At 41.8% G+C, this 11,191-nt stretch overlaps 2 protein-coding genes across 4 annotated transcripts; both read right to left on the reverse strand.

Annotated features, from left to right (window-relative positions):
- Window positions 1-876: 876 nt before the first annotated feature.
- On the reverse strand, window positions 877-3,817 carry LOC134872455 (lens fiber major intrinsic protein-like). The gene is made up of 4 exons (XM_063895774.1): window positions 3,039-3,817; window positions 2,580-2,744; window positions 2,415-2,495; window positions 877-2,279 (listed from the first exon to the last, which is right to left on the reverse strand). Exons 1-4 carry the CDS (start codon window positions 3,396-3,398, stop codon window positions 2,094-2,096), a joined length of 792 nt encoding a protein of 263 aa, XP_063751844.1. The 5' UTR covers window positions 3,399-3,817; the 3' UTR covers window positions 877-2,093.
- A 1,754-nt stretch (window positions 3,818-5,571) lies between these two features.
- Window positions 5,572-10,190, reverse strand: LOC134862955 (aquaporin AQPAe.a). Of its 3 annotated transcripts, none has more exons than XM_063881107.1 (6): window positions 9,933-10,190; window positions 9,269-9,460; window positions 8,701-8,862; window positions 8,430-8,594; window positions 7,901-8,011; window positions 5,572-7,645 (listed from the first exon to the last, which is right to left on the reverse strand). In XM_063881107.1, the coding sequence occupies exons 1-6, from the start codon at window positions 9,945-9,947 to the stop codon at window positions 7,430-7,432; spliced, it is 861 nt and encodes a 286-aa protein (XP_063737177.1). In that variant the 5' UTR covers window positions 9,948-10,190; the 3' UTR covers window positions 5,572-7,429. The 3 variants fall into 3 exon arrangements, with proteins under 3 accessions (XP_063737177.1, XP_063737195.1, XP_063737187.1); XM_063881125.1 differs by having other exon boundaries at window positions 7,931-8,011; window positions 9,933-10,185; XM_063881117.1 differs by lacking the exon at window positions 9,933-10,190 and having other exon boundaries at window positions 7,931-8,011; window positions 9,269-9,481.
- Between the last annotated feature and the right edge of the window lie 1,001 nt (window positions 10,191-11,191).

Here is an 11,191-nt window from a genome sequence, read left to right on the forward strand (position 1 = left end):
ACTTCATCTCTCTTCCACCTGCCATGACAGTTAAAGTAGAAAGCCAGCTATATTTTTTAGGAATGTCAACAAATCCCATGAAAAGTCTATTAATCTTTCTCTCAATACAGACTTCTCATTATTGTCTGTGGCTCTCAGCTCAAGATATCATCTTAAATAGTCAACATACACATTTCCAAAACAGGTTTTTGCTTGGGACTATTTTTTGCTGCGGACTGATACTCGCTTTAGTGATTTAAAGCAGCAGGTCAATGTAGGCTCCTCACAAAATAAAATAGAATGCAGAAAATGATAATGAGGCAACAGTGCAGCTCATTGATGAGGTTCATTTGATTCAGATTTGAACAATGCAGCTCTATGGCACAGTAAAATATATATCAGGGTTTGGCTTAACAGAGAATACTTTACAGCAGAATGAACTTACTGTTTGGTGTTTTCATGGGATTTGTTGAACATAACAAAACTGCAGAATAACACGAGACTGTCTTTGTGTTGTCAGCGCTCTGGAGCTGGAGTCATGCTGTTGTTTATCAGCGGTGATGCACAAGAACGGGGGGGGGATGAAAATGAAAAGGGTACCCAAGACCAGCAATAGTCCGCCTTTGGGTGAACTCTGACTTACCAAAACAACCGCTCCCTTAACCACATCTCCATATGCCTCAAACTAATGTTACGATTGACTATTACAGCATTATTTGTTAAAAAAAAAGTAAATGTACCACTGTGAACGTTACATTTTAACTAATTAAATGTTAAATGTGAGAGTGACATGAGCTCTTTTCGCCCTCTCCTGGACAACACTGTTTACTGCAGCTTTGTATTTTGCCTTGCATACTCCACAAAATCCAAAAGAAGAAAAAAGAGTCAAACCACGTATCAAGTTTTTATGTTTATTATCATTGAAATGTTTAATGAAACATCTTGTGCTCCCAGTAAGGATCAAATAATAAAAGGAGACTCAATGTAAAGCTTGCACAGCCGATCTGCAGTGAACAGATCTACTCTCAAAGTCTGGGATACAACATTTCCTTTGGATGTGCTGGTTCAGAACAAAAAAGCAGATGGTTTATGTAAAAATGAATATCATAGCAAATACCACAGTGAGGGGAGGAGAAGTGATCATGTCTTATAAATGGATGACAAAATGAACACAGTTAATGGAACAAAACAGGAGAGCGGTAATGAAAATAAAACGAAATAAAAAGAATTGTATCTGCAATCTTGATCACACATATACACACTCACTTGCAAACACACTCATACGCACAGGCAGGCGCACACACATGCACACGCTCACTCTCACACAAACACACTCACACACAAACACAAACCACAGATAAAATGTAGTGATTGAAAATATTGAAACCCTGGTAAAATATAATGGTATCATACATCCACGTCTTGTGTCTGAAGTGCAGAAAACAAAATGAACCTAGAAAAAAAAAACTAAAATGGAGATAAATTCAGATGAATAATGAAAAGCATGCCCATCTTCACTGGTCTAACCCAACTTGAAACGACCACAAACCCAGAGTGTTGCCCTCTCTACCCTAACCAAACCCACACCCCCACCCTTTTACTCCACCCTCACCTGCCCCATGCCCTCTTATCCTTCTTATATCATACCCACATCCCCGCCTCACCCTCAACATCCCCTCTGTCCTTTTCTCTGCCTCCCTAAACCTCTCCGCCAAACTTCAGGATTTCCACGCTCCTCTGAGCCGCAGATGAAAGTTTGGCTGAGAGGAGGAAGAAGACGGTTGAGAGGGGGGGGGACAAGGCGGCTGCTGGTTCAGGCTCTGGTCACCATTTATGAAAAACAGAATGTCCAGTTGAGAATACAGAGTGAGGACTGGGGGTTAGAGGAGTCTTGTTGTGTGTTGAGGTTTAAGGTTGTGAACCTGTTTGTCGTTTTTTTTACAGTGGCTCTGGAAAATAAATGATGTCATGTGTTAGTCTAGATGTGAGTGTTTGGGTTAGTCTAGTGCGATGTTGTGTGAAGGCATGGGGCGGTGGTGGAGGTGGGGTTGGCGTAGCTCAGGGCCTTGTCCCTCATCCCTCGGCCCCAGTCGGAGAAGGGGGCAGGGGCCGGTTTATAGGGCTTGCGTCTTGAGCTCGATGGGCTCGCCGCGGGTGTCCTGCTGGGTCTCGCTCTCTGGGGGCCGGCTGCCCTTCAGTGTGGCGAGGCGCTCGGAAAGACCCCTCATGCGGGGGAACAGCATGAAATCGTACAGAAGGGCGCCCATTGCACCTCCTATCATGGGCCCCACCCAGTACACCTGCAGGCAGAAAACAGCAGCTTGAGGTAAGATGATGTTCTTTAATTTCTTTAAAATATAGATTGATAGATAGATACTTTATTCGTCCCAAAAGGTGGAATAAAGTACAAATATAATAGTGCCTGCAAGTCTTACCCAGTGGTTTACAAAGTTCCTGAAGAGCACAGCAGGGGCGAAGGACCTGGCAGGGTTCATCCCAGCACCGGTGTAGTACATCTACAACACAAGACACTTGTTGCTGCATTTGTGTTTTAAAATACTTTAATCGTTATTTGATATTTATGTTTTTATGTGTCTCACCCCCATCAGATGTCCAATGGTGACGGCGAAGCCGATGGATAGGGCTGCGGATCCCAGGCGTCCGTTTCTCCTCTCATCGGTCACGGCGAAGATGCACACCACAAGCTGCATGGTGAGGAAAACCTCCACAGTGACGCCCATTCCCAGACTGATGCCAGGCTGCAGCTGGAGGTACAACAGGTGGATGAAAATATTAGTGCATAAGTCAAAGAAATCTCAGAATCAGTACTTAAAATATATCACTGAATGTTTTATGTATTTATTATGAGCAATTGGTACTATTTGTAGAATTTGTCTGTATTTCTTCATATGTTGGCACACGGCTTCACTGAAAAGATCCTTTACTGATGACAAAATCCTAAACTTTAAAATGTATGCCATGCATCCTATTGCTGAAATCAGCAAAAACAGACAACATTTCTGTACTTGATTTCTGAAACATCTTGGTTTGTTCCTTACCGTGTTCATTGCCATGTTTCCTCTCATGTTTCCGGGTGTGACACCGTACAGCACGGCAGCTCCAGCTACAGCACCCAGGCACTGGGCGGCAATGTAGAAAATGGCGCGGAAAAGAGACATCTGTGAGCCAACAAGGTAGGCGAAGGTGACAGCAGGATTAATGTGGCCGCCACTGATGTGGCCGATGGACTGGATGAGGGTGGCAGCTGCCAGCCCAAAGCACAGGGCCACATGAAGGACATGATGAGGCCCGGTTGTCCAGCGAAGGGCTGCACCCATGCCAAAAAACACGAAGAACATGGTCCCGAAGAACTCGGCGAAGACCGCCCGCCAAAAATTCATTGACCTGAACTCCCACATGGTGACCGTTCAGCTGAGGCTCTCCACCAGATGAAGGTTCTTTAAAAATAAACCAGGGTCTAGAAAAGGTAAATCTGTACCTTTTCAGTCTTCGTCAAACGCCAAAAATAACAAAAAAGGATCTCCCTTTTTTTGCAGTCTGACCAAAAACACTCAGAACGTCAACAGACGAATCCACTCAAAGGATCTTTACCAAACCATGAACCGGGTTGGCAAAGTAAACTCAGCTGCGTTCGCCACCTCTGTCCACCTGTCGCAAAGACATAGGTGTGAGATGATGTGGAAGTGTGGGTGGAGATCTCAGGTGGGATGAGTTGTCAAGAGAAGGTGGGCATCAATGCTAAAGGGGATTTTCTAAAGTAGAGACGGGGATAGACAGTGTCCGGTGGACCTTTTAGCCTCTCTGACGGAGTGGAGAAGGCCAGACAGGGGCTTTATAATACCCCCCCAGGGGCCCCAGGTGACGCCATAATCCCCCTATACGGCCAAGGGCGGGGGGCTGCAGTGCTGGACATCCTAAATCAAACAAACTTAACCCCTCTGTCGCCACCCTATAACAGAGCAAGGCCAAAAGAGAGGCTGTGCATCCTAGAAAAGAGATAGTTAAAGCGAGATGAGTGGAAATAAATAAAACACATCTAGTGGGAGGTGGAAGTTTTAGGACAAAGGGACAACTCTGAGTATTTGCATCTTAAATTCAGTGTGGGTCAGCTAGAGCCAAGAAAATTATGTTTTCTTGGGGCGTATATGACAATTGTTGACATATCATTACTGTCATATTGAGTGGTCACAACTGCTGATAGACAAGGACAGAAAACACAAACATGCATGCACAAATACACACACATGCACACACACACACACACACACACACACATAGACATATACACAAATGCAGATAATACAGTTGGGGCCCCGGACGGAAGTGCCCAAAGCTAACAGCGCTGAACTGACCCATACACTGAAACGCCTGACCCTGTGAAACCTTTGTCTTTGGCCAGCATGTGTGCTACATATGGACGGAACAAGACAAAAATACAAATTAAACCAGTAGAAAAGCTAAATAACCATTGTCTTAAATATGCAAAGTGATCATGATAATTGCCTCTTTTTATTGTTCCGGAGAAAATTACACCACCAAGCACTGCCGATGATGACAGGCCATCTTTACGAGGCAGCAGTCGGTGCAGAGGCCTGTGGTTGTGCACACTTAGACGTGAACTTGACTTTGCCTCAGCGCTCAGAGCTGTCGCCGCTCTACAGCTAATAGCAGTGTTGTGGAGACAGCAGAAGGTGATAATGAAGTGTGGAAAAACACAAATCCACAAGCAACAAACCAACAATTATTCTCCTAACACTGCTTGTGATTGTGTCTACTGGTGAGACCGGGGCTTCAAGGAGGTGCATTATGAGACTGTGTGTGTGTGTGTGTGTGTGTGTGTGTGTGTGTGTGTGTGTGTGTGTGTGTGTGTGTGTGTGTGTGTGTGTGTGTGTGTGTGTGTGTGTGTGTGTGTGTGTGTGTGTGTGTGTGTGTGTGTGTGTTGCAGGACAAGTAAAGTGAGTGTCTGGGGGGGGGGGAGCAGGTCGCAGCACTGGGACATCGCGCTGACCAGTCAAGAGCAACCACTGTTGGGTGGGTGAGGGGGGTGTGAGAGCGAGGAGGAGAGGGGGGGGGGCGATGAATGCACAATGCTGAGCTTGCCTTTTTGACTCCCTTTTATACATGTTAGAAAGAACACACACAATGCAAAATGCTGGCGGCACTGTGGCAGTTATAGCCATTGTGCACATTGTGTGTGTGTGTGTGTGTGTGTGTGTGTGTGTGTGTGTGTGTGTGTGTGTGTGTGTGTGTGTGTGTGTGTGTGTGTGTATATATTCAACTACTATAGTGATACTGATTGCTAACATGGTTTTATTTGTATATATATTCTGGCCCACATTAAATAAAATATACTTTTAATTATATATTTAAGGATAAGTTCATCCAGTTTACATACTGTACGTATTTGCTAATTTACCACTAGCGGTAAGACAGCGACAAATATTGCAAAACTCAGACACAGTAAACCATCTTCCTGTGCATGGCTAACAGTTTTTGTTGTGGCGAACTCACCCGTTAAATAACATGCAAAATATATTTTAATACAAACAGCTGACACCACAAACACCCCCATACATATAAAGGTTTCATAAAAGCAAAAGGTATTGTTTCTCTCTCACACACACACACACACACACACACACACACACACACACACACACACACACACACACACACACACACACACACACACACACACACACACACACACACACACACACACACACACACACACACACACACACACTTCAGATTACAAAGCGTATTTCCTCTGAAGGTGTCCTTTCTTTAGAGCCATTACAGAGGTATGAAGGCCCATTAAATTGTGAATAGGATGCCTTAGAGAAGAGACGAACGCTACAACAGGCACGAACATGAGACATTTTGCAGAATCATTGAACCCTCAATGCAGCGCAAGGACCTTTTTAGCATTTCAATGCGATCACTGATGAGGGATGAAACTGAACATTGCAAACATAGGAGTGTTTTTCAGCTGTGTTTTAATGAGTCTCCATTATACATTTTAATGATGTGCAAATTTGAAAGACACAATATTGAATTTCACAATATCGCCTGCACCTCTACATGCAGTAATGACAGCCAACTAGGACCTCAGATGACACATTCAGCCCCTATAAATGCAGCTTTGTCTCAAAACAAAAGCAACAGGGAAAGACGAGTTTTATCCAGAAAGTATAGCCTGCAGAATGTGCCGGTAATGCTTCATGCGAGAGTGCACATTGAAAGGATAGCACACTGTAATGTGTCAGGTGGACTCAGTGACAGTTTCAAAGGTTTTACTCATTGCCACATAAACAACATTTTTTTGTTTTACATTTACACAGTAACAGTTAAAAAATACAAAATCAAAAGGACACCTGCAGGGACATGATGCTTTGCAAAAATACTAACTTAAAATCATGCCAAACTATTTACATTGAACTTTCTCTTTCTCTTCTTCTATCACTAAATAGTTTGCCAAACGTAATACTCTTCTCTACTCTCTAGTGTCTATAGTTACATATTATCATCTCTCAAATGTAAATTGAGGTTAAAGTGGCCGTAATTCAGCAGAATGTCACATTTTACATCGTGTTATATCCTTAAATAACATGACACTTGATATTTGACAATGTTTTCTGTTTCTGATCACTTTGATGGAGTATTTTAATTTTTCTGCCACCTTCTAGCTACTTTTCTTCTACTGTCAACTCAAAATATATGTTTCTGTGTAATCTGGTATTATCAAAACATTGACTTCTGATCTCTTTATGGCAATACTTAAAGCAGAGCCTGCAATCCTTCAACACTGAAGATATGACTTTTTTACCAGGTGCAAATCATGTGTCTTAATTATTGGTGATTTAAATTGACGTTATTCAATCACTAATGTTTCCTTCGAGACAACAAATCTTCACCTGTTCTGCTAATAGTTATATTATGATTCTAGCACAAATGGCAAACATTCACTGATTCCAGTTTCTAAAATGTGAAAATATTCTCTTTTTTCCTGTTTTATGTAATTATAAACTAAATAACGTTGATATCCAAACAACCTTTTTGAGTACCTAAGGGCTTGGGCCATTTTAAGGAAATTTGATGCAAAAAATAATGATTGTGTACAGGTTTTTGCACATGAACGTTTGAAAGAAAGCCGATATCAACACCAGTCAATCTTAAAACTATAAGACAATTGAGTTTGCTCTTGATGTGTTAATACTTTCGTTCAAGTAATATATTTAGTATTTCTTCATTTCCTTCATAAAGTGCTTAAAAACATTTGAACTGAACTATCAAATGATTGCCCCTACACTACATTAATCTGTAGATATCATTTTTAAAACATTTTTATAAAAGCCTGATGTTCTGATGAACGGCACACTATGCATATGCATGCATGTAAGTATGTGGTTTCTTCATGCTTGTGTCCTCAGTTGTTGTCCTGTTTGTTGGCCTGCTTTGCTCTGATGGCATTCTGTGTGACTGTGGACAGAGACGATCCCGTTATGCTGGCCGTCTCAACAATCTCGATGTCCTTACAGGTCAGACATGCCACCAACTTCTGGCGAGATGCGCTGCGTGCAAAGAAGAACTCATGGGACACTCCGGCCAGTATGGATCCCATCACCGGACCAATCCAATAAACCTGTAGGTGGGCAAAAGAGAAATATATATACATTTATATTATAATAAGATTTCTACAGAGACAGGGGAATACAGACTGTTTATTTATGTTAAATACAACATTGTTGAAATGCTCCATTGTAAGTAAATGTCTTGCATCCAAAAGTGCAGAAGTATTAGCAGCTATGCGTTGTAAAAGTATCTGAAGTCAAATGTATTTGTATGGCATCCTGTACTTAGATTTTTTTTATGACAATATGAGTGTTTTCATGCATACATGCATCTGGATTCTGAGGCTCTCTCTCACCCAGTGATTTTCCCATAAGCCTGTGATGATGGCTGGACCCAGAGACCGTGCAGGGTTCATACTAGCACCGGAGAAGCGCCCCTGACAGCAAAGCAGCACAAATTAAGTCAAGAGTTATTTAAATGCATCTCCAGAGAGCTACAGAGGTTTGAGACAATACTGTTTAGAAAGCATGTCATTTTACACCATAATAATTAGAATTCATGTTCTTTTGTATAAATAAAGATTACACATTGCAGACTTAAAATCAGAATCAGGTTTAATTCAAAGTAGGTTTACAACTACAATACTACCATTTACTTTGTAAACAGCATGAGGAATTAGGTCAAATAAATTGAAATGTTAATGATCAGCACTATAAGAAAAAGAGTCAGTTTCTCCTGCCTGCTAATTTACAAAGTGAGAACGTTCCTTTAACTTGTGTTTTTTATAATGTATTTTTAAACCTGTAAGAGTGGACTAAATGTATAACTTGTTATCTACATTAGGCCCCTCTTACCCCCATTAGTACTCCAGCAGTGTGTGCTAATCCTATGGCCAGGTTTCCTGGTTCTGGGCATTCCCTCCGCCGCTGATCCTCCACTGAGAACACGGTGAAAACCATCTGGAAGGTGCACAACACCTCCATGCCCAGAGCCTGGGCGGCATTCAGCTCTATGGGAACCTGGGGGAGGTAAAACAGGAAGAGAAGACGAAGTCAGGAATAATCCAACAAGATGAGATGCCTGAAATTATTTAAGAGGGATCTAATTTATAATCTGAGGACTGACCCTGTTGATGAAGATCTCTGCAGTGGATTTGACGGGCAGGGCCAGGTAGAGGGCCCCCGCTCCTAAAGAGGCCCCCAAACACTGTGCAGCAATATAAACAACGGCCCTGAGAACATCCACCTTGCGAGTGGCCAACAGAGCCAGAGTCACTGCAGGGTTCACCTGATCAGAGTGCACAAACACACTTAAGTATAAATATGAATGTTTGGAGTATTTAGAAACTGAAAGCTTACATATCAACTCAACAGCTGCCAGGGGTGGAAAATAAATAGAGCAGCCACTCCACTGAACTACCAGACTATTATAATAAATGTAAAATGCTACAATATTTAAAATCTGATCCTGTCATACATGATAGTAGATCTTTAACATGAGTCATACAGAGTGCTTGTACTTAATAGATTTTGTTGTTGTACTAAATTGTTGTTGATATTATAGTACTTTTACACAGTGGTATTGGTACTTATACCTAAGTAAAGGACCTGAGTATAACTGCTATATCACCACCATCAGAGAAAAATCAATAAGAGAAAGAAAAACACAATTCTAAAATGTTTGAGACGTTCACCTGTGCCCCGCTTATTTCTCCAAAACAGTGTGCCAGCGCAATAATTGTCACCCCTACTGCCACTGCTGGGTACAGGGGTCCCGTGAGGGCCTCTCCCGGGCCCGGCACAGAGGCCCCCAGCACAGCGCTGACTAAGACCATGGTGCCGAGCAGCTCAGCAAGAATGGCGCACCAGAACTGCCGACTTCGTAGCTCCATGGAGAAAGGAGACATAAACAAAGGTGGCCTATATTTAGTTCAGCAAACAGATTTTTTCGAACTCTGACCAGAGCTGGGATCTATGATCAAAACCAAATTGAATCTAATATGTTTGAATCTACTTTTTAAGACAGAACTTCTACTGCTATACGAGCTGTAAGAAATGTCAAAGTGTATTAAAAAGAAGAAGAAGAAGAAGAAGAATTAACATTTCTTCTATCTAACAAAATAAGTCAACTCCATTTCATTATTTCAACTCTGGTAAGTCCTTTATAAAAATGGTTTGAACTGCGTCACAAGTACTGAGATATAACACATCCTAACATTGTGGCTTATAAGAAAGTCCTGGAAAAGTGCAATGAAATACAAATACAAAAAGACATATACAGTAGCTGCGTATTTGATTCAGGATTCTGCAAATCAAGGAGTATTTCGAAACAAAAATTCAAGTATATGAAATGCTTACCTCACGCCACGTCATTTCAAACTCAAAAAGTCTGTATTTTTTCTGTGTAAGTCCGTCTGTTTGTCTGCTCGTCCTTCTGTCAGTGTGAAGCTGTCAGTGTCTGAGGGCTTCAGGGTCTGTGCTAAATCCCTCATTAACTTGTAGAGTCTGAGAGGTCCTTTGAAGAGGGTAGCCTCCCCTCTCTCTCAGTCTCTTTCTCCTCACCCTCTCCTTACCCCGCACCAATCAAGTCTTCCTGTGCACACACACAAGGTTGCATGTATATAACCCCCTAACCTTCCCAAAGCACCACAATCTGCTGACCTTGGGCAATTTAAACATCTTCCAAAGACCTCAAGTGTGATTTCCTCTAACCCTCTATTTCATCTCTGTCCACTTACAACTTGTGATGTACTGCCCTGGTCACCATGGTGATAAACTCTTTCATGATGCTGTTGCCATAGAGACTTATTGTGATGCTGCTTCTGTGCATGCTTTTAATTTCACTCTTTGATATCAGACAAATGCGCACCTTGTGAAGGCGTTTTGTTTTACAGACAGAATTCCTCTTTTCAAGTTAAAACTCAGGCACCTCGGTGATGTGGGGAGGTAACAAGTCGCAGCTGCTTTTCAACAACTGGATATCGGTGTTTTAATTGCAGTATTTGTACATCATTTAATTGTATTTATTATACATTATATTATTTTGTTGAGTACCATATACCAGGAACTTACACACAAAACCTTCATCATCGTAGCACAACAGTTTTCAAACAATGTAGTTCTGCATGAACAAAATAATCACCAAACTGCATTTAATCCCTGAGTGGCGAATGATGAGTTCTCTAACCTATACGTCATCTCCTCCTCTGACAACATCAGACATAAAAGGTTTTCCACAATTACACAGAAAGAGAGTTATCCCCAACCAACTTCATCATAATAGCAATAAGGATTTTGTGTATCTTCAAAGAATCCAGAAAACTTAAAAGTGGGCATGAAGTGGGCTGGGGAGCAGATGAGGCCCTATAGTGGTTATTTTTTTAAGATATCGCTGAGAATAATTTAACAAACGTTCTCTCCTTTAGACCACGTAGTTTAGCTTCGGTTAGTATTTTTCATTTGGGATAATTTGCTGAAGCTCCTGTGGCACTCTTACTATAATTATATAGGGATATGTTGAGCCTCCCCTATAGCGAGTGAATATTGATATTATTGAAGAAGAATTTCCTTCCAGGTTTCGTTATTTATTGACACCGTCAGCGGTGTAAATGACTGTA

The sequence above is a fragment of the Eleginops maclovinus genome, chromosome 1 (assembly GCF_036324505.1).
Source record: "Eleginops maclovinus isolate JMC-PN-2008 ecotype Puerto Natales chromosome 1, JC_Emac_rtc_rv5, whole genome shotgun sequence".
In the NCBI taxonomy this organism is placed as follows: domain Eukaryota; kingdom Metazoa; phylum Chordata; class Actinopteri; order Perciformes; family Eleginopidae; genus Eleginops; species Eleginops maclovinus.